Below are 22,975 nucleotides of genomic sequence, written 5' to 3'. Positions count from 1 at the left end.
CTGCAAATATTTTCTCCCAATCTATGGGTTGCCCTTTTAGTGTTTCCCCTTTTTACTGTGTCTTTTGATTCACAAACTTTTTCATTTTCATGAATTCTATGTGGTCTGTTATATTTTTTTGTTGCCTGTGGCTTTCAGGTCATATCCAAGAAATCACTGCCAAACCCAATGTTGTGAAGCTATGGCCCTGTTTTCTTCTAGAAGTTTTCTAGTTTTAGCTTTTACATTTAGGTCTCTGATCCATTTTTAATTAATTTCCATATATGGTTTTAGGTAAGGGTCCAAACTCATTCTTTTGCATGTGGAAATCCAGTTTACATAGCACCATTAGTTGAGAAGGCTGTCTTTTCCTCACTGAATGGTCCTCACATATATTTGACCATATACGTGAGGGTTGATTTCTGGGCTCTCTATTCTATCTCACTGGTCTTTATGACTGTCTTCATGCCAGTAGCAAACTGGTTTTAATTAGACAGTTTTGTAGGAAGTTTTTTTCCTTACAGTTTTATTGATATATAACTGACATCCAGCACTGTATAAGTTTAAGGTACACAGCATGATGACTTACTGACAGAGATCATGAAATGATGATCACAGTAAGTTAACATCTATCATCATATAGATAGAAAATAAAACACAGAAAAAATATTTCTTCCTTATGATTAGAACTCAAGATTTACTCTCTTAACAGCTTTCATATATAACCTACAGCAGTGTTCATTATATTCATCCTGTCATACATTACATCCCTAGTACTTATTTATCTTATACTGCAAGTTTGTACCTTTTGACCACCTTCATCCAGTTCTCACTGCCCCCAAACCCCAACTCTGGTGACCACAAATCTGATCTCTTTTTCTATGAGTTTGTTTGTTTGTGGTTTTTTGAACTATAATTGACCTACAACACTGCGATAGTTCCTGGTGTACAGCATAGTGATTTGGTATTTCTGTACATTACAAAATGATCACCACAATAAGTCTAGTTACCATCTGTCATCATACAATGATACTACATTATTATTGACTATATTCCCCACTCTGTACATTTCACCCCTGTGACTCATTTATTTTGTAACTGGAAGTCTGTACCTCTTAATCCCCCTCACCCATTTCACTCATTTACCTGCGCCCCTCCCCTCTGGCAACCATCCGTTTGTTCTCTGTATCAATAATGGTTTCTGTTTTGCTATGTTTGTTCATTTGTTTTGTTTTTTAGATTCCAAGTACAAGTGAAATCATATGGTATTTTCTTTCTGTCTTAATTTCACTTAGCATATTACCCTCTAGGTCCATCCAGGTTGTCACAAACAACAAGATTTCAGTCCTTTTTATGGTTGAGTAGTATTCTAGCTTCTATATGTCTATACACACACCACATCTTTATCCATTCATCTATCAGGGGCACTTAGGTTGCTTCCATATCTTGGCTACTGTGAGTAAGGCTGCAATAATCATAGGAGTGAATATATCTTTTCAAATTAGTGTTTTTGTTTTCTTTGGAAAAATACCTAGAAGTAAAATTGCTGGATCATATGGTAGTTCTAATTTTTTGAAGAACCTCCATGCTGTTTTCTGTAGTTGTTGCCACAATTTACATTCCCATCAATACTGCACAAGGGCTCCCTATTTCTCCACATCCTAATCCACACTTGTTTGTTGTCTTTTTAATAATAGCCATTCTCACAGGTGTGAGATGGTATCTCACTCTGGTTTTGATTTGCATTTCCCTGATGATTAGTGATGCTGAGCATCTTTTCTTGTGTCTGTTGGCCATCTGTATGTCTTCTTTGGAAAAATGCCTATTCGGGTTCTCTGTCCATTTCTAAATCAGTTTTATTGCCTATTTGAGGTCTTTTGTGCTTCCATATAAATTTTAGAATTATTTGTTCAGTGAAAAATGCCACTGGAATTCTGATACGTACTGAAATGAATCTATACATGGCTTTGAGTAGTACGGCTATTTTAATAACATTAATTCTTCAAATCCACGAGCATGGTATATCTTTCCATTTGTTTCTGTCATCTTCAGTTTATTTCATCAGTGTCTTATAGTTTTCTGAGTACAAGTTTTATACCTCCTTGGTTACATTTACTCCTAGTTATTTTATTCTTTCTGATGCAATTGTAAATGGAATTGTTTTCTTAATTTCTCTTTCTGACAGTTTGTTGTTAGTGTAAGAAACACAACAGATTTCTCTGTATTAATTTTGTATCCTACAACTTTACTGAATTCATTTATTATTTCTAATAGTTATTTGGTGGCATCTTCAGGATTTTCTACACATAGTATCATGTCATCTTCAAATAGTAACAGTTTTACTTCTTCGTTTCTAATTTGGATTCCTTTTATTTCTTTTTCTGGTCTGACTGCATGGCTAGGACTGCCAATGCTATGTTAAATAAACAGGGCAAGAGTGGGCATCTTTGTCTTGTTCCTGATCTTAGACGAAATGCTTTCAGCTTTTCAACCTTGAGTATGATGTTGGCTATGGGTTTGTCATAGATGGCCTTTATCATGTTGAGTGATGCTCCCTCTTTTCTCACTTTGTTGAGACGTTCTATCATAAACAGATTTTGAATTTTGTCAGAAGCTTTTTCTGTATCTATTGAGATGACTGTATGATTTTTATTCTTCAGTTTATTAATGTGGTATATCACAATGTCTAATTTGCATAAACTGAACCATCCTTCCATCCTTGGATAAATGCCACTTGATCATGGAGTATGATCCTTTTAAATGTACTGTTCAATTTGTTTGCTAATATTTTGTTGAGAATTTTTGCATCTATGTTCATCAGTGATATTGGCCTGTACTTTTCTATTTTGTGTGTGATATCTTTGTCTGGTTTTGATATCAGGGTGATGATGGCCTCACAGAATGAGTATGGAAGCATTCCTTCCTATTCAAATTTTTGGAACAGTTTTTTTTTTTATTTTGTTGATGTGGTGTATTACATTGACTGATTTTCATAGGTGAACCATCCTTGCATTCCAGGAATAAATCCCAGTTGGTCATGGTGTATAATCCTTTTGAATCCTGCTTGCTTGTATTTTGTTGAGGACTTTTGCATCAGTGTTCATAAGGAGTATTGGTCTGTAGTTTTCTCTTCCCGTAGTGTCTTTGTCTGGCTTTGCTATGGGAAATGCTGTCCTTAGAGAACAAGTTAGATAGTGTTCCCTTTTCTTCAATTTTCTGAAGAAGTATGAGAAAGATTGGTGTTAGTTCTTTAGATGTTTAGTAGATATCACCAGTGAATACATCAGGTCTAGGACTTTTCTTTGTTGGGAGAGATTTTTGATTACTGATTTAATCTCAAGAGTTATAAGTCTATTCAGATTTTCTATTGGTGTTTCAGTATTGGTAGATTTTATAATTCTATGAATTTGTCCATTTCATCTAAATTATCCAATTTTTTTAGTGTACAATTGTTCATAGTACTCTCCTACATTTTTTATTTCTGTAGAATCATAGTAGTGCTCCAACTGTCATTTCTGATCTTAGGAATTTGATTCCCTCTCCCTCTCCCTCCTCCTCCCTTCTTCCCTCCCCACCACCATCAATGTAGCTAAAGGTTTATCAGTTTTGTTGCTTTTTTGAAGAACTCACTTTAAGTTTCTTTGATTTTTCTCTCCTGCTCTTCTAGTCTTTATTTCTTTTTCTCTGATCTAATCTTTCTTATTTCCTTCTTTTTGTTAGCTTTAGGTTGAGTTTTTTCTTCTTTTTCTGTAAGTTGTAAAGTTAGGTTGTTGATTGATATCTTTCTTCTTTTTTAATGTAAAGCATCTTTATAGCTATAGTTTCCCTCTGAGCTTTTGCTGCATCCCAAAAGTTTTGATATATAGTGCTGTGGTTTTCACTCATCTCTAGGTATTTTCTAATTTTCCTTCTTATTTTTTTTAAACTGATTGAGACTTGGTTTTTGGCCCAACACATGGTCTATCCTGGAGAATGTACCATGTGCACTTAAGAATGTGTATTCTGTTGTTGTTGCATTGAGTATTCTGCACATGTCTATTCTGTATATGTCTATTAGTATTCTGTTTGTGTCTGTTAGTTCATTATAGTGTTGTTCGAGTCCTCTTTTATCTTTATTTATCTTCTGTCTGGTTATATCCAATTTTGGGAATGGGTTATTAAAATCTTCAACTATTGTTGTAGATCTACTTCCCTTCATATATTTTGATCATCTATTATTAGGTGCATAGATTACATCTTACTGTATTAAAACTTTTATTAACATATAATGTCCTTCTTTGACTCTTGTAATCTTTTCTAATTTAAAGTTTATTTTGTGTTATATCAGCACAGCAATCTCCACTCTTTTGGTTACTATTTCCATGGAATATCTTTTTCCTTCCTTTCACTTTCAACCTATTTGTATCTTAGTATACACTAGGGTCATTTTGCCCCCATTCTGCCAAACTCTGCCTTTTAATTGGAGAGTTTAATTCATTTACATTTAAAGTAATTACTGATGAGGAGGGGCTTAATTCTGCCATGTTGCAATTTTTTCTGTAGGTCTTACAGCTTTTTTCTCCTTCATTTCCTGCATTAATGTCTTCTTCTGTGTTTATCTGTTTCTTTTCTATGGTGAAACTTCAAGTCCCTTTTCATTTGCTTTAGTGTATAATTTATATCTACCTTCTTTGTGATTACCCTGGTGAATGCACTTAATATCCTAAAGTTATAACACTAATTTGAATTTATATTAGCTTAACTTTAATAATATGCAAAAACTTTACTTCTATACAGCTCCGTCCCCATCCCCATACAGCTACTGATGTCACAAAAGCACATTTTTCTGCACTGTGTTCAAAAATATAGCCTAATTTTTTTAAAATGCACATGGCTCCTAAATCATGTGAAAGCAAAAAATGAAGTTACAAGAATACTACCTTTTATAATTGCCCATGTATTTACCTTTTTTTTTTTTTGGGTACGCGGGCCTCTCACTGTTGTGGCCTCTCCCATTGCAGAGCACAGGCTCCGGACGCGCAGGCTCAGCGGCCATGGCTCACGGGCCCAGCCACTCCGCGGCATGTGGGATCTTCCCAGACCAGGGCACGAACCCGTGTCCCCTGCATCGGCAGGTGGACTCTCAACCACTGTGCCACCAGGGAAGCCCACCATGTATTTACCTTTAATGGAGGTATTTATTTTTTCATACGGTTTCCAGTTACTGTCTACAGTCCTTTAATTTCAACCTGAAGTACAGACACCCTTTAGCATTTCTTCCCAGGCCGGTCTAGTGGTAACAAACTCCCATAGCTTTTGTTTAAGTGGGAATGTCAAAATTTCTCCTTTGTTTTGCTGGGTATAGGATTCTTGGTGTATAGGTATCTTCTTTCAGCATTTGAATATATCAACCCACTGTCTTCTGGCCCTCAACATTTCTGATGAGAAATCTGCTGAAAATCTTATTCAGGATTGACTGTGTGTGACAGGTCATTTCTTGCTGCTTTAAACATCCTCTCTTTGTCTTTCTATAGTTCAATTATAATGTGCCTTGGCATGGGTCTCTGAGTTTATTCTACCTTAGAGTGTGTGGACTTTCTTGGATGATTATATTCATGTTTTTCAGGAAATTTGTTAAGTTTCTGTCTTTATTTCTTCAAATAATCTCTCTTCCCCCTTCTCTCTTTCCTTTCCTTCTGGGACTCCCACAACGTGTATGTTGACCCAATTGATGCTGTCCAACAGGTCCCTTAGGCTCTGTTTGCTTCAAATTCTTTTCCTTCTGTTCCTCAGACTTGAACATTTCAACTGTATTATTTTCAAGTTCACTAATTCTTCTCCCTGCTCAAATCGGCTTCTGAATAACTCTAGCAATTTTTAAATTTTCAGTTATACTTGTCAGCTGCAGAATTTATTTTTGGCTTCTTTTCATGTTTTCTATCTCTTTACTGATACTTCCATTTTGTTTATATATCATTTTCTTGACTTTGTCCACATCTTTCTTTAGTTCTTTGCATATTTTTTTAAGAAGATGTTGGGGGTAGGAGTTTATTAATTAATTTATTTATTTTTCCTGTGTTGGGTCTTCATTTCTGTGCGAGGGCTTTCTCTAGTTGTGGCAAGCAGGGCTCACTCTTCATCATGGTGCGCGGGCCTCTCACTATCGGGCCTCTCTTCTTGAGGAGCACAGGCTCCAGACGCGCAGGCTCAGTAGCTGTGGCTCACGGGCCTAGTTGCTCCGCGGCCTGTGGGATCCTCCCAGACCAGGGCTCAAACCCGTGTCCCCTGCATTAGCAGGCAGATTCTCAACCACTGTGCCACCAGGGAAGCCCTGCATATTTTTAAGATCACTGTTTTAAAGTCTTTATTTAGTAATCTGTCACCTGGTCTTTTTCAGGGACATTTTCTATTCATTTCTTTTCCTTTCAATGGGCCATACTTTCCTGTTTCTTTGTATGCCTTGTGATCTTGTTGTTGTTGCTGTTTAAAACTGGACATTTAAATTTTTTAAGATGATAACTTTGGAAACCAGATTCTCCCACTTCCTCAGGGTTTGATATGGTTGTTTTGTTTTATTACTGTATGGTGTCTCTGTACTGGAGATCATCCTGAGGTGTAAAGTTAGCCTTTTCAGAGCCTGTGTATTTCCCTGGGCATGCACAGTGACCACCTATACTCCCCTGTAAGTGTGGTTGCTTTTGAATGTCTTAGCCCTTGATGTTAGGAATGTAGAACGGTGCAGTGCTGTGGCAAACACTATGGTGGCTCCTCAAAATTTAAATAAAGAATCATCACTTGACCTAGCAATTCCATTTTTGGGTATATACACAGAAGGACTAAAAGGAGGGGCTTGAACAGATATTTGTATACTCATGTTCATAACAGCATTATTCACAATAGCAAAAGGTAGAAATAACCCAAATTTCTAGTGATAGATGAATAGATAAACAAAAGGAGATATCAACATACAATGGAATGTTATTCAGTCTTATAAAAAGAAGGAAATTCTGATACATGCTATAACATGAGTCATGAAAACATTACGGTAAGTAAAATAAGACAGACACAATGAGACAAATACTCTGTGATTACACTTATATGAGGTACCTGGAACAGTCTAATTATACATAGAGACAGAAAGCAGAATGGTGGTTACCAGGGGACGTGGAGAAGGAAAAATGGAGAGTTACTGTTTAATGGCTACAGAGTTTCGATATGAGATGAAGGAAAAATTCAGGAGATGGATAGTGGTGATGGCTGCACAGCAATGTAAATGTACTTAATGTCAATGAACTGTGTTTTTTAAAATGGTTTAAATGATCAATTTATGAACATGTGATATCACTTATATGTAGAATGTGAAATATGACACAAATGAACATATCTACGAAACAGACTCACAGACATAGAGAACACACCTGTGGTTGCCAGGAGGGTGGGGGGAGGGAAGGATTGGGAGTTTGGGATTAGCAGATGCAAACCATTATATATAGAATGGATAAACAACAAGGTTCTACTGTATAGCACAGAAAACTATATTCAATATCCTGTGATAAACCATAATGAAAAGGAATATGAAAAAGAATATCTACATAACTGAATCACTTTGCTGTACAGCAGAAATTAACACATTGTAGATCAACTATACTTCAATAAAATTTTTTTAAATGGTCAACTTCTGTTATGTATATTTTAATATAATAAATAAAACGGCAGCAAGAATACTATGATTCATTTATAAACAAGTATTTATATGTAAGTACAAATACAGACAGAAATGTATCTGAAACGATGATCACCAAAATGCTTGTGGCTGTTATCTCTGGGTGGTAGGATTTCAGAGTGATTTTAACTTTCTTATTTATACTTTTCTGCATCAGTGTGTGTATTATTACCTTTATAGTCATGGGGGTAAAAACGCAAGCTAACTATGTTCATTTGAGGGGAGGGGCAAAATGAATGTTCTAAATTCACTCCAGTATTGCCTATTATGAGTGCTCTACATGTGTTACATTTGGCTGAAAGCTAAAAATGTGGACTACCTTGAGTCCTCCATAAGAAGATAAGAACTACTTGTAGTTATACTTTGCTTTAAGTTACTACTATTTTTCTTTAAATGTTTTACTGAAGTATATCATACGTACATACATATATCACACACATAACCATAAAGCCACATAAACTGTCACAAATTAAACACACCCATGTAACTAGGAATCAGATGAAGAAACAAAATATTACCAACATAACATGAAGTCCTTTTATGTCCCTACTAATCCACCATGCCCCCAACAAGGGAAACCAATATCCTGACTTCTAAGAGCATAGAACAGTCTTGCAGGTACTCTTTTTTTCACTAATATATTCTTTAAATCCATTCGCCTTGACTGCTAACATAAAACCAAATGAGGATTGGTTCAAGATGGTGGAGTAGAGGGACATGCGCTCACTCCCTCTTGCAAGAGCACTAGAATCACAACTAACTGCTGAACAATCATTGACAGGAAGACACTGGAACTCACCAAAAAAAGATACCCCACATCCAAAGACAAAGGAGAAGCCGCAATGAGACGGTAGGCGGGGCACAATCACAATAAAATCAAATCCCATAAGTGCTGGGTGGGTGACTCACAAACTGGAGAACACTTATACCACAGAAGTCCACCCACTGGAGTGAAGGTTCTGAGCCCCACATCAGGCTTCCCAACCTGGGGGTCAGCAACGGGAGGAGGAATTTCCAGAGAATCAGACTTTGAAGGCTAGAGGGATTGATTACAGGACTTCAACAGGACTGGGGGAAACAGAGACTCCACTCTTGGAGGGCACACACAAAGTAGTGTGCACACCAGGACCCAAGGGGAAGGAGCAGTGACCCCATAGGAGACTGAACCAGACCTGTCTGCTAGTGTCAGAGGGTCTCTTGCAGAGGCGAGGGTGGCTGTGGCTCACTGCGGGGACAAGGACACTGGCAGCAGAAGTTCTGGGAAGTACTCATTGGCATAAGCCCTCCCAGAGTCTTCCATTAGCCTTACCAAAGACCTATAGGCTCCAGTGCTGGGTTGCCTCAGGCCAAACAACCAACAGGGAAGGAACTCAGCCCCACCCAACAGCAGACAAGCAGATTAAAGTTTTACTGAGCTCTGCTCACCAGAGCAATACCCAGCTCTACCCACCACTAGTCCCTCCCATCAGGAAGCTTGCATAAGCCTCTTAGATAGCCTCATCCACCAGAGGGCAGACAGCAGAAGCAAGAAGAACTACAATCCTGAAGCCTGTGGAATGAAAACCACATTCACAGAAAGATAGACAATATGCAAAGGCAGAGGACTATGTACCAGGTGAAGGAACAAGATAAAACCCCAGAAAAACTAAATGAGTGGAGATAGGCAACCTCCCAGAAAAAGAATTCAGAATAATGATAGTGAAGATGATCCAGGACCTCAGAAAGAGAATGGAGGTGAAGATCGAGAAGATGCAAGAAATGTTTAACAAAGACCTAGAAGAATTAAAGAACAAACAAACAGAGGTGAACAATACAATAACTGAAATGAAAAATACACTAGAAGGAATCAATAGCAGAATAACTGAGGCAGAAGAATGGATAAATGAACTGGAAGACAGAATGGTGGAAATCACTGCCACAGAAAAGAATAAAGAAAAAAGAATGAAAAGAAGTGAAGACAGCCTAAGAGACCTCTGGTACAACATCAAATGCATGAACATTCGCATTATAGGGGTCCCAGAAGGAGAAGAGAGAGAGAAAGCACCCGAGAAAATATTTGAAGAGATTATAGTCGAAAACTTCCCTAACATGGGAAAGGAAATAGCCATCCAACTCCAGGAAGTGCAGAGAATCCCAGGCAGGATAAATCCAAGGAGAAACACACCAAGACACATAGTACTCAAACTGACAAAAATTATAGACAAAGAAAAATTATTAAAAGCAACAAGGGAAAAATGACAAATAACATATAAGGGAACTCCCATAAGGTTAACAGCTGATTTCTCAGCAGAAACTCTACAAGCCAGAAGGGAGTGGCATGATATACTTAAAGTAATGAAAGGGAAGAACCTACAACCAAGATTACTCTACCTGGCAAGGATCCCATTCAGATTTGATGGAGAAATCAAAAGCTTGAGCACCACCAAACCAGCTCTACAACAAATGCCGAAGAAACTTCTCTAAGTACGAAACATGAGAGAAGAAAAGGACCTACAGAAACAAACCCAAAACAATTAAGAATATGGTAACAGGAATATACATATCGATAATTACCTTGAACGTGAATGGATTAAATGCTCCATCCAAAAGACACAGGCTCGCTGAATGAATACAAAAACAAGATCCATATATATGCTGTCTACAAGAGATCCACTTCAGAACTAGGGGAACATACAGACTGAAAGTGATGGAAAAAGACATTCCATGCAAATGGGATGGAAAAAGATATTCCATGGAAATCAAAAGAAAGCTGGAATAGCAATACTCATATCAGATAAAACAGAATTTAAAATAAAGAATGTTATAAGAGACAAGGAAGGACACTACATAATGATCAAAGGATCAATCCAAGAAGAAGATATGACAATCATAAATATATATGCAACCAACACAGGAGCACCTCAATACACAAGGCAAATGCTAACAGCTATAAGAGGGAATCGACAGTAACACAATAGTAGTGGGGGACTTTAACACCTCACTTACACCAATGGACAGATCATCCAGACAGAAAAATAAGGAAACAAAAGCTTTAAATGACACAACAGACCAAAGAGATTTAATTCATATTTATAGGACATTCCATCCGAAAACAGCAGATTACACTTTTGTTTCAACTGAACATGGAACACTGTCCAGGATAGATCACATCTTGGCTCACAGATCAAGCCTTGGTAAATGTAAGAAAACTGAAATCCTACCAAGCATTTTTCCGACCACAACGCTATGAGATCAGAAATAAATTTCAGGGAAAAAAATGTAAAAAACACAAACACATGGAGACTAAGCAATACATTACTAAGTAACCAAGAGATCACTGAAGAAATCAAAGAGGAAATCAAAAAATACCTAGAGACAAATGACAACGAAAACATGATGATCCAAACGATGCAGCAAAAGCAGTTCCAAGAGTGAAGTTCATAGCTATACAAGCCTACCTCAAGATACAAGAAACATCTCAAATAAACAATTTAACCTTACACCTAAAGGAACTAGAAAAGAAGAACAAAAACTCCCCAAAGTTAGTAGAAGGAAAGAAATCGAGATTAGAGCAGAAATAAATGGAATACAAACAAAGAAAACAATAGCAGAGATCAATAAAACTAAAAGCTGGTTCTTTGAGAAGATAAACAAACTTGATAAACCTTTAGCCACATTCATCAAGAAAAAGAGGGAGAGGACTCAAATCAATAAAATTAGAAATGAAAAAGGAGAAGTTGCAAAGGACACTGAAGAAATACAAAGCATAAGAGACTACTACAAGCACCTCTTGCCAATAAAGTGGACAACCTGGAAGAAATGGACAAATTCTTAGAAAGGGATAACCTTCCAAGACTGAATCAGGAAGAAATAGAAAATATAAACTGACTAATCACAAGTAATGAAATTGAAACTGTGATATAAAATCTTGCAACAAAGAAAATTCCAGGACCAGATTTCTTCCCAGGTAAATACTATCAAACATTTAGAGAAGAGCTAACACCCATCCTTCTCAAGCTCTTCTAAAAAAACTGCAGATGAAGAAACACTCCCAAACTCATTCTACGAGGCCACCATCACCCTAATACCAAAACCAGACAAAGACACGACAAAAAGAGGAAATTACAGACCAATTACAGATTTTTGAATATAGATGCAAAAATCCTCAACAAAATACTAGCAAACAGAATCCAACAACACATTAAAAGGATCATACACCATGATCAAGTGGGATTTATCCCAGGGATTCAAGGATTCTTCAATATATGCAAATCAATCAATGTGATACACCATATTAACAAATTGAAGAATAAAAACCATACGGTCATCTCAATAGATGCAGAAAAAGCTTTTGACAAAATTCAAACCCCATTTATGAAAAAAACTCTCCAGAGAGTGGGCATAGAGGGAACCTACCTCAACATAATAAAGTCCATGTACGACAAACCCACAGCAACATCATTCTCAATGGTGAAAAACTAAAAGTATTTCCTCTAAGATCAGGAACAAGACAAGGATGTCCACTCTCATCACTATTATTCAACATAGCTTTGGAAGTCCTAGCCACGGCAATCAGAGAAGAAAAAGAAATAAAAGGAATACAAATTGGAAAAGAAGAAGTAAAACTGTCACTCTTTGCAGATGACATGACACTATACATAGAGCATCCTAAAGATGCCACCAGAAAACTACTAGCGCTAATCAATGAATTTGGTAAAGTTGCAGGATAGAAAATTAATGCACAGAAATCTCTTGCCTTCCTATACACTAACAACGGAAGATCAGAAAGAGAAATTAAGGAAACACTCCTATTTACCACTGCAACAAAAGGAATAAAATACCTAGGAATAAACCTACCTAGGGAGACAAAACACCTGTATGTAGAAAACTATAAGACACTGATGAAAGAAATTAAAGATGATACAAACAGATGGAGAGATATACCATGTTCTTGGATTGGAAGAATCAATATTGTGAAAATGACTATACTACCCAAAGCAATCTACAGATTCAATGCAATCCCTATCAAATTAGCAATGGCATTTTTTACAGAATTTGAACCAAAAATCTTAAAATTTGTATGGAGACACAAAAGACCCCCAATAGCCAAAGCAATCTTGAGGGAAAAAAACAGACTTGGAGGAATCAGACTCCCTGACTTCACACTATTCCACAAAGCTACTGTAATCAAAATAGTATGGTACTGTCACAAAACCAGACACACAGATCAATGGAAAAGAATAGGGAGCCCAGAAATGAACCACACGCTTATGGTCAATTCATCTATGACAAAGGAGGCAAGGATATACAATGGAGAAAAGACAGTCTCTTCAATAAGTGGGGCTGTGAAAATTGGACAGCTACATGTAAAAGAATGAAATTAGAACACTCCCTAACACCACACAGAAAAATAAACTCAAAATGGATTAAAGACCTAAATGTAAAACAAGACAGTATAAAACGCTTAGTGGAAAACAAAGGAAGAACACTCTTTGACATAAATCACAGCAAGATCTTTTTGGACCCACCTCCCAGAGTAATGGAAATAAAAACAAAAATAAACAAGTGGGACCTAATGAAACTTAAAATCTTTTGCACAGCAAAGGAAACCATAAAAAAGACGCAAAGACAACCCTCAGAATGGGAGAAAATATTTGCAAATGAATCAACAGACAAAGGATCAATCTCCGAAATATATCAACAGCTCATGCAGCTCAATATGAGAAAAACAAACAACCCAATTCTAAAATATGTAGAAGACCTAAACAGACATTTCTCCAAAGAAGACACACAGATGGCCAAGAAGCACATGAAAAGCTGCTCAACGTCACTAATTACTAGAGAAATGCAAATCAAAACTACAATGAGGTATCACCTCCCATCAGTTAGAATGGGCATCATCAGAAAATCTACAAACAACAAATGCTGGAGAGGGTGTGGAGAAAAGGGCACCCTCTTGCACTGTTGGTGGGAATGTAAATTGATACAGCCACTATGGAGAACAGTATGGAGGTTCCTTAAAAAACTAAAAATAGAATTACCATATGATCCAACAATCCCACTACTGGGCATATACACACAGAAAACTGTAATTCAAAAAGACACATGCACCCCAATGTTCACTGCAGCACTATTTACAATAGCCAGGTCATGGAAGCAACCTAAATGTCCACTGACAGACGAATGGATAAAGAAGATGTGGTACATGTATACAATGGAGTATTACTCAGCCATAACAAGGAATGAAACGGGGTCATTTGTAGAGATGTGGATGGACCTAGAGACTGTCATAGAGTGAAGCAAGTAAGAGAGAGAAAAACAAATATCGTATATTAACACATATATGTGGAATCTAGAAAAATGGTACAGATGAACCGGTTTGCAGGGCAGAAATAGAGACACAGATGTAGAGAACAAATGTATGGACACCAAGGGGGGAAAGCAGGGGGTGGGGTGGTGGTGGGATGAATTGGGAGATTGGGATTGACATATACACTAACATTATAAAATAGATAACTAATAAGAACCTGCTGTATAAAAATAAAGAAATAAAATTCAAATCAAAGACTAAATAAAGCTATGTAATCTAAAAAGAAAAAAAACAAAAACACACAAAAAAACAAATCAAAGACTTTGAAAGTGTTTCAGTGGTAAACCTTCATATGCAAGTAACATTTAAAGCAATCACATTATTTCAAAGTTATACTTTGTCTAAAGTAACCCCCACCCTCCTTTTTTGGTATCACTATAAATGTAGTAAATTGTCTACTATATGCCAAGTACTGTCCTAAACATTTTACATACATTCACAGATTTAATTGTCAGTACAGTTCTGTGAGATTCAAAGAATTTTAATAGGAACAGGTGGCTAATTGATAGCAGTGATGGTTTAAATCTGGTAGTGTAAGGACTCCAAAACCCACTATTATTTTTCTGATATCATGTTAGTTAACTAATAAATTGCTATGAATGAGAAATAACAGGAACCATGAGAAGAAAGACAGAGCTTGAAGATCATTTAACCAGATAAATGAGTTATGGATGTGAGAAGGTATACAATAAGTAAAGCACAAAACAGGAATAAACAAGGTTTGTGAGACACTAACTGAATTTATGTGGTTTCTAAAGATGACATGAATCAATTGTTTGTGCTATTATTGTCATACATTGTCATAGTTCTACATATGTTTTATGCCCCATATTATTACTTTTACTTTAAACAGTCAATAATTATTAAAAAGAAACTCTTAAAAGAGAAAAACATTATATTTACTTACATACTTATAATTTCCAGCATGCTTCATTCCTCTGGGTAAATCCAAATTTCTATCTGGTATGATTTTCCTTCAGCTTACAACTTCCTTTAACGTTTCTTGTACTGTAGACCTACTAGCAACAAATTCTCTTGGCTTTTGTATACAAGTATCTTTACTTCTCCTTTGAATGCTGTTTTCATTGGACTCAGAATTCTAGGATAATGTGGGTATTTTTCTTTTATTGTATCAAAGATGTTTTGGTTCGTATTGTTTCTGATAATAAAATTTTAATCATTACCCTTTCCTCAGACTGTTTTATCTCTTTATTGTTACCTTTCAGTAATTTGCTTATGATACATCCTGGCAAGGTTTTCTTTGTGTTTATCCCGTTTGAAATTGGAGTTCCTTGGATCTGTGGGTTTACAGTTTTCATCAGCTATTATATCATGTGATCCTTTCTGGACTCTTTTCCTTCTGAGACTCAAATTACACGTTGGATCATTTGATTTTTTTTTTTTTTTTTTACTTTTTTCTCTCAGTACTGCAGTTTGGATAGTTTGTATTACTATCTTTGATTTCACTGATCTTGTTTTCTGTAGTGTATAATCTGCTTGTTCAACCCATTCAGTGAAGCTTTCATTTTACTTCACTTTATTCTAGATCTTTCATCTGAGTTCTACTTTGTTCTTTTCAATATCTTCTATTTACCTCTTCATTATGTTCATGTTTTCCTTTGAAACATATGTTCATTATGTTTTCCTCTAAATCCCTCAACATATTATAATAGCTGTTTAAAATCCCTGTCTGCTTATTCATTTGATCATCTGTTTTTTTTCTGGGTCTATTTATATTTCCTGATTTTTCTCTTGATTTTGGGTCACACTTTCCTAGTAACTTTTCATTGGATGTTGAACACTCTAAATGTTTCATTTTGGGGTATCTGCAATTTTGGTAGTTCAGCCTTAAAGAGCTTTAAAGAATGTTCAGCTTTATTTTGGTAGTTCAGCTTTCAAGACTTCTTTTAATTTTTATTTATTTATTTTTTAAATTAATTTTTATTGGAGTATAGTTGCTTTACAATGTTGTGTTAGTTTCTACTGTACAACAAAGTGAATCAGCGCGCCCTCTCTCCCTCTCTCTCTCTCTCTCTCTCTGTCTCTCTCTCTCTCTCTCTCTCTCTCTCTATATATATATATCTCCTCTTTTTTGGATTTCCTTTCCATTTAGGTCACCACAGAGCACTGAGTAGAGTTCCTGTGCTATACAGTAACAGATCTGCTTTTAAGCTTTGTTGCTGTGGGCATATGGTAGCTTTTAAGCTAGGGCTACTTTCACCTTAATATTAAGGCATGACCCTTCTGCAGTCTCTACAGAATGCCCCAGATATTCAACAAAGTCTCTTTACTGTGTCTGGTCAGAACTCTACCATCTCTCAATCCTCTGTTAACTCTGGGAACTGTTTAGCTTATAGCCCCCTCCTGGTAGTTGTTCTGTCCCCAGTAACTGTTCTTTGCCTAGCCTCCTAAAATCTCATTCTAAGTATGCACAGCTTAGTAGTCAGCTAAAGACTCATTGGGACCCTGTGCAGATATTTACAGCTTTTTCTTTGGATATTGCTCTTGTTCTGATACTCTGCCCCACAAGTTCCAGCCACTGCAGCCTCCCTGAACCCTAGTCTCTTCCTCCTTAATTCAGTGAGAATACCACACTCTGCTTGGAATCTCCTTCCACATGCTATGACCCAGGAAGTCTCCCTAGGCAGAAAATGAGGACCATATTAGGGCTCTCTCCTTTTGTTTCCCTTTTCTCACTGATCAAAATCCTGCACTGACAGTTATCCAATGTTTGAAAACAGATGTTTCACAGCTTTTGTCCAGTTTTTTCTTTATTTACAATGGAGTGCAAGTTCAAATCCATAACCATTACTCCATCATGGCTATGAATGTAATTCCCCTCTGTAATTATTTTTTATTTATTTACTTTTGGAATATCCTATTTACAAGTATTTTTTTCCATTTTTATTTTTTTAATTGAAGTATAGTTGCTGTACAATATTATATAAGTTACAGATGTACAAGTTACTATTTGTACAGATGTACAGATAGTGATTCACAATTTGTAAAGGCTTTACTCCATTTACAGCTATAAAATATTGGCTATATTCCCCATGTTGTATAATATATCCTTGTAGCTTATTTTATACCTAATAGTTTGTACGTTTTACTTCCCTACCCCATACTGCTATTCTAATTCTTTTTTAAAAGGAGTGATATGGTGATACCTCTCTTATTAATTTTTCTCCAATCATGAAAGTGTTAAAAATCATAAAAGTTTTAAATGTTACTCTTTGTAAGTCACCTTAGTTTTAAGTAGTACTCAACAATAATCAACTTTATTTAGAAACATATTTTGCTCAATTTACAGCCATGCTAAGATAAACTGTAGTGAAAATAGAACTGCATTCCTTACATACAATTTATTTAATTTGAATTCCATAAAGCCATTTCTTTGTAAGTAAGATGAGGTTGCTTTACTTTTTTTTTTCAAATGGCTTAAAACAACAAAAATTTATTCTTTAATTGTGGTGATCAGAAGTCTAAAATCGGGACTTCCCTGATGGTCCAGCAGTTGGGACTCCATGCTCCCAAAGCAGCGGGCCCGGATTCGATCTCTGGTCAGGGAACTAGATCCCACATGCCGCAAACTAAGAGCCTGCACGCCGCAACTAAAAGATCCCGCATGCGGCAATGAAGATCCTGTGTGCCGCAACTAAGACCCAGCACAGCCCAATAAATATTCAAAAACAAAAACAAAAACGAAGTCTAAAATCCAGGTGTTGGAAGGGCTGTGTTTCTTCTGGAAGCTTCAGGGAAGAATCCATTTCCTTGTCTTTTCTAGTTTCTAGAGGTCAACTGCATTCCTTAGCTTGTGTCTTCTTCCTCCATCTTCAAAGCATAGCACTCTAACATCTGGTTCTGTGGTTACATCTCCTTTTCTCTCACTTTTTCTCAACATGCTGCCTCCCTCTCATAAGGACTCTTATAAGCCCACCCAGATAGCCCAGGATTAATCTCCCCACCTCAAGATCCTTAATTTAATCAAATCTGCAAGTTTCCTTCTGCTATGTAAGGTAACATATTCACAGGTTCTGGGGATTAGGACGTGGACATCTTTGGAAGGCCATTATTCTGTCTACCACAGAATGTGAGCGCCTGCTTTGTTTCCAAAAGTAACCTGGACTCTAGGAAATCACAGATGAATGAACATGGCCTCTCCCCCTTGAATAGCTCAATGCCAGGCTGGAGGAAAGATTTTAGTTCTTATCAAATGTAAAGATCTTTGAGTTGATTTTATCTTGTTTTTCTTACTATAATTAGAAAGCAAATAATTAGGGCAGCCATAAATAATTAATATAAACTATGTTTCATAGATGTAGATACAGTTTACTTTTATGAACTAATGCAAAATACACCAAGATAAAGAATAGGAGATGTAAAATAATAATTTACCTCTTATTTGCCTGTCAACAACTCTCATTTCCTTTCTTATCTTCAATGACCATTCATTCACCTGGGAAAAATTTTACAAAAGGAATTATAAGAGAAGTCAATATCCCCAATTCACCACATTTTAAAGAATTTTATATTAATTCTACATTTATTCCTGACACAAGCTAGAAATAATATAAACCTATTTTGAAAGAAACAGCCTTAGGGCCAAATTCCTTTTTTTTCTTCTCTGGCCAAATTCTGTATTTTCCCCATCTTTTTATTCACAGTACATAGAAGTCTCAAACTATTCAAAGATTCCGATCTGAAGGCAGTATGAAGCACTTTATACAAGCTCCCCAAGAAAGTTCAGTACCCTGCAGGTATACAAAAATTGTTCACGAGGTGCCATGGGCATAGAAAGGTTTCATGGGCATCAGAAGATTTTCAATTTCTATACATAATTATTAAAAAAAACCTTCTCTGCCTATGTGATAAGAATTCATCTTTTCCTTCTCCCCTTTGACAATTACATTTTTTCATTTTACAAAAGAAGTATATTCCTCTAACCTATGTGTCTCTTCTTATCATGATAGGTTTCCCTGAGAGGCAAAAACCTCTGAAGCACTAAACATAGGGCCAACTAGAAATACTGCTATAGGTGTTGAAAAAGTAGTGAATGACTCTAATTATTACCAAATTCTTATGCATTTCTTTCTAATTCTTCAATTTCAAAAATGAAGGAAAATCTGAGTTATCAGCTGATAAATCATTAAAACTAAATTTTACATTTAATCAATTATTGCTTTTTGGCATATGACACAGAAGTTCAAAAAACTAAGTGACACTGACACAGAAAAATCCTTTCCACTACCTACCATCTACTTATTTATATTAACAATGTTTCTCATCATTTGAGTCTAATAAAACATAAAATAGGGCTTTCTTCTAGTTGAGGTGCCTCACAATGAGGCTGTCTTCTCTACATCACAGCCATGCCATCCAAGGACCCTCTGCAGTTGGCGCAGCCCTTCAGACGCAAGAAGATGACCACAGCCATGGCACACTGGCTCCTTAGGTGAATGGGTTACCCCCAGAGATGATCCAACCACGCACAGCTACAATACAGCTACAATACAAGTTACTGGTACCGGTTCTGCTTCTGGACAAGGAGCAATTTGCTGGCATGGACCTCGGTGTCTGTGTGAAGGGTGGTGGTCATGCAGCCCAGTTTTTGCAATCCACCAGTCCACCTCCAAAGCCCTGGTGATCTTACTATCAGAAATATGTGGATAGGCTTCCAAAAAGATCAAAGACATCCTCATCCTGTATGACTGGACATCGCTAGTAGCTGCAAATTCAAACATTTGGAGACCCTGGTGTCTGCAATTACTACCAGAAATCCTACCAATAAGCCCATCATGAGGATCAGGGTTCACCTTTATAATAAAAAATGGTTGTGGGATTTAAGGTAAAAAATAATAAAACAGGAATGGAATTGATGCTAACCCTTTAGCATTCATCCATGAATACATGAACTAAATGGCATTAAAAAATTAATATCCTCGGCTTCCCTGGTGGCGCAGTGATTGAGAGTCCGCCTGCCGATGCAGGGGACACGGGTTCGTGCCCCAGTCCGGGAAGATCCCACATGCCGCGGAGTGGCTAGGCCCGTGAGCCACGGCCACTGAGCCTGCGCCTCCGGAGCCTGTGCTCCGCAATGGGAGAGGCCACAACAGTGAGAGGCCCGTGTACAGCAAAAAAAAAAAAAAAAAATTCATATCCTTAAGATGTATTTCCAATAAATTTCACTTTTTAATGACTTTAAAATTATTTAACAAAATCTGTAAAATATTTATTATTCATCAACTCTAATAACTCCACCCAGATGAAATATTAAAGCACTTAAAACTGTATGGTTATATAATTTTAAAAGTTAATGTTAGCTTTAAATATATATATATTTTTAAGTGAAATTCATGTAACTAAGCCATTTTTTAAATAAATTTTATTTATTTTTAAAATTTTGGCTGCTTTGGGTCTTCGTTGCTGTGCACAGTCTTTCTTTAGTTGTGGCGAGCGGGGGCTACTCTCTGTTGCAGTGTGCGGGCTTCTCATTGTGGTGGCTTCTCTTGTTGCACTGCATGGGCTCTAGGCACATGGGCTTCAGTAGCTGTGGCATGCAGGCTCAGTAGTTGTGGCACATGGGCTCTAGAGCGCAGGCTCAGTAGTTGTGGCACGTGGGCTTAGTTGCTCCGCAGCATGTGGGGTCTTCCTGGACCAGGGCTTGAATCCGTGTCCCCTGCATTGGCAAGCAGATTCTTAACCACTGCGCCACCAGGGAAGCCCTACTTAGCCATTTTTAAATGTACAATTCAGTGGCATTTAGTGCCTTTACAATGCTGTGCAATCAACAGCTCCCTATAGTCTCAGAAATTTTTCAATATATCAGAAGAACACACTATAACCTATAAATAATCTTCCCCTATGACCATCCTCCCTCCCATTCCCTGGCAAAAACTAATTTGCTTTTATGTCTTTTGATATGCTTATTTTGATATTTAATACAAAAGAAATCATATAATATGTGGTCTTTTGTGTCTGGCTTTTTTCATTAGGTATAGTGGTTTTGAGGTTCATCTATGTTGTACCATGTATCAACATTTCTAGTTGTTTTTTTTTTTGATGTGGACCATTTTTAAAGCCTTTATTGAATTTGTTAAAATACTGCTTCTGTTTTATGTTTTAGTTTTTTGGCTGCAAGGCATGTGGGATCTTAGCTCCCTGACCAGGGATCAAACCTCACCCCCTGCACTGGAAAGTGAAGTCTTAACCACCGGACTGCCAGGGAAGTCCCTATCAACATTTTTTATGGCTGAATATTACATTGAGTGTACATACAACACAAATTGTTTATCCATTCACCCAGTGATGGACATTTGGGTTGTTTCCATGTTTTGGTTACTGTGAATATGAACATCTGTATACAAGTATTTGTTTGAGTACCTATTTTCAATTCTTTTGGGTATAAACCTAGGAGTGAAATTGCTGGGTCATATGATAGTTCTATTTTATATTTTTGAGGAACTCCACAACTTTTTTTCAAAGGAGCTTCACCATTTTACATTCCCACAAGCAATGTACAAGGGTTCCTATTTCTCCACATCCTTATCAACACTTGTTATCTTCCAATTTTTTGATTATAGCCAATCTGTTGGACCTGTTGAAAGAGCATCTCACTATGATTTTGATTTGCGTTTCCTTAATGACCAATAAAGTTGAATATCTTTTCATGTGTTTGTTGGCCATTTGTATATCTCCTTTGGAGAAATGTCTATTGATGTCTTCTATCCATTCAGCTGTCTTTTTATTGTTAAGTTATATGAGTACTTTATACATTCTGATAGTAAACCCTTATCAGATATATAATTTGCAAATATTTTCTCCCATTCCATAGTTTATCTTTTTACTTGTTTGATACTGTCCTTTGATACACAAAAGCTTTTAATGAATTCCAATTTGTCTATTTTTTTCTTCTGTTGCTTGTGCTTTTGGTGTTATAGCAAAAGAATCCATTTCCAGATATGAGGTCATGAAGACTTACCTTTATGTATTTTCTGAGTTTTATAGTTTTAGGTCAAAGACTTTAATTTTGGTCTTTGATCCAAGTTAATTTCTGTATATGGAGTGAGGCAGGGGCCCAGCTTCGTTTCTTAACATGTGGATATCCACTTGTCACAGACCTTGTTGAAGAGACTATCTTTCTCTCACTGAATGATCTTGGCACCCTTACAGAAAATCAACTGGCCACAGATGTATGGGTTTACTTCTGGGATCTCAATCCTATTCCATTGACTGATCTATACATCTATCCTTATGCTAATACCACAGTTTTAGTTACTATAGCTTTACGGTAAGTTTTGGAATCTTGAACTGTGGGTCCTCCAAATTTGTTTTTCTTTCTCAGTATGGTTTTGGCTATTTGGAACCTGTTGTATTCCATGTGAATCTGTGGCTCAACTTTTCCATTTCTGCAAGAAAGGCATTTGGAGTTTTGACAGGCACTGCACTGAATCTGCAGATCACTTTGGTGGTACGGCCATCTTAACAACATTAAGTCTTGCAATCCATAAACTTGGAATTTCTTCCTGTAATTTTTTGTAGTTTTCAGTGTACAAATGTACTGTTTCTTTGGTTAAATTTATCCCTCAGTATTTTATCATTTTGGATGCTACTGTAAATGAAATTTAAAAATTTCCCTTTTAGATTTTTCATTGCTAGTATAAAAAACACAACTGATTTTTAAAATATTTACCTTGAAACCTGCAACTCTGTTGAATTCACTTATAACTAATTTTCTGGTGCACGAGGAATCTTTAGCATATTCTATCTGTGGAATCATGTTATCTGCAAATTAATAGGTTTACTTCTTATCAGTGTGGGTGCTTTTTATTCCTTTCTCTTGCTCAACTGCTCTGACTAGGACTTCTAATGCAATGTTGATTAGTAGCAAAACATCTGGTGTCTTTGTCTTGTTCCTGATCTTAGAGAAAAAGCTTTCAGTCTTTCAC

The 22,975-nt window shown here is 36.6% G+C and overlaps 1 protein-coding gene across 2 annotated transcripts in view; it reads right to left on the bottom strand.

Annotated features, from left to right (window-relative positions):
- The window catches only part of CHMP3 (charged multivesicular body protein 3), an 82,221-nt gene that overhangs the window by 39,895 nt on the left and 19,351 nt on the right, over positions 1-22,975 (bottom strand). Inside the window, exon 2 of one of the 2 annotated variants that reach the window (XM_019942230.3) lies at positions 18,426-18,486. In XM_019942230.3, the coding sequence (XP_019797789.1) occupies positions 18,426-18,486 (61 nt within the window). Of the gene's footprint in view, positions 1-14,937; positions 15,393-18,425; positions 18,487-22,975 lie in introns of those variants that run through there. The other variant, XM_073791165.1, reaches the window with a different exon arrangement.

Source organism: Tursiops truncatus, chromosome 14, assembly GCF_011762595.2.
Source record: "Tursiops truncatus isolate mTurTru1 chromosome 14, mTurTru1.mat.Y, whole genome shotgun sequence".
Lineage (NCBI taxonomy): Eukaryota > Metazoa > Chordata > Mammalia > Artiodactyla > Delphinidae > Tursiops > Tursiops truncatus.
This window is presented reverse-complemented; position numbering and strand designations above follow the sequence as displayed.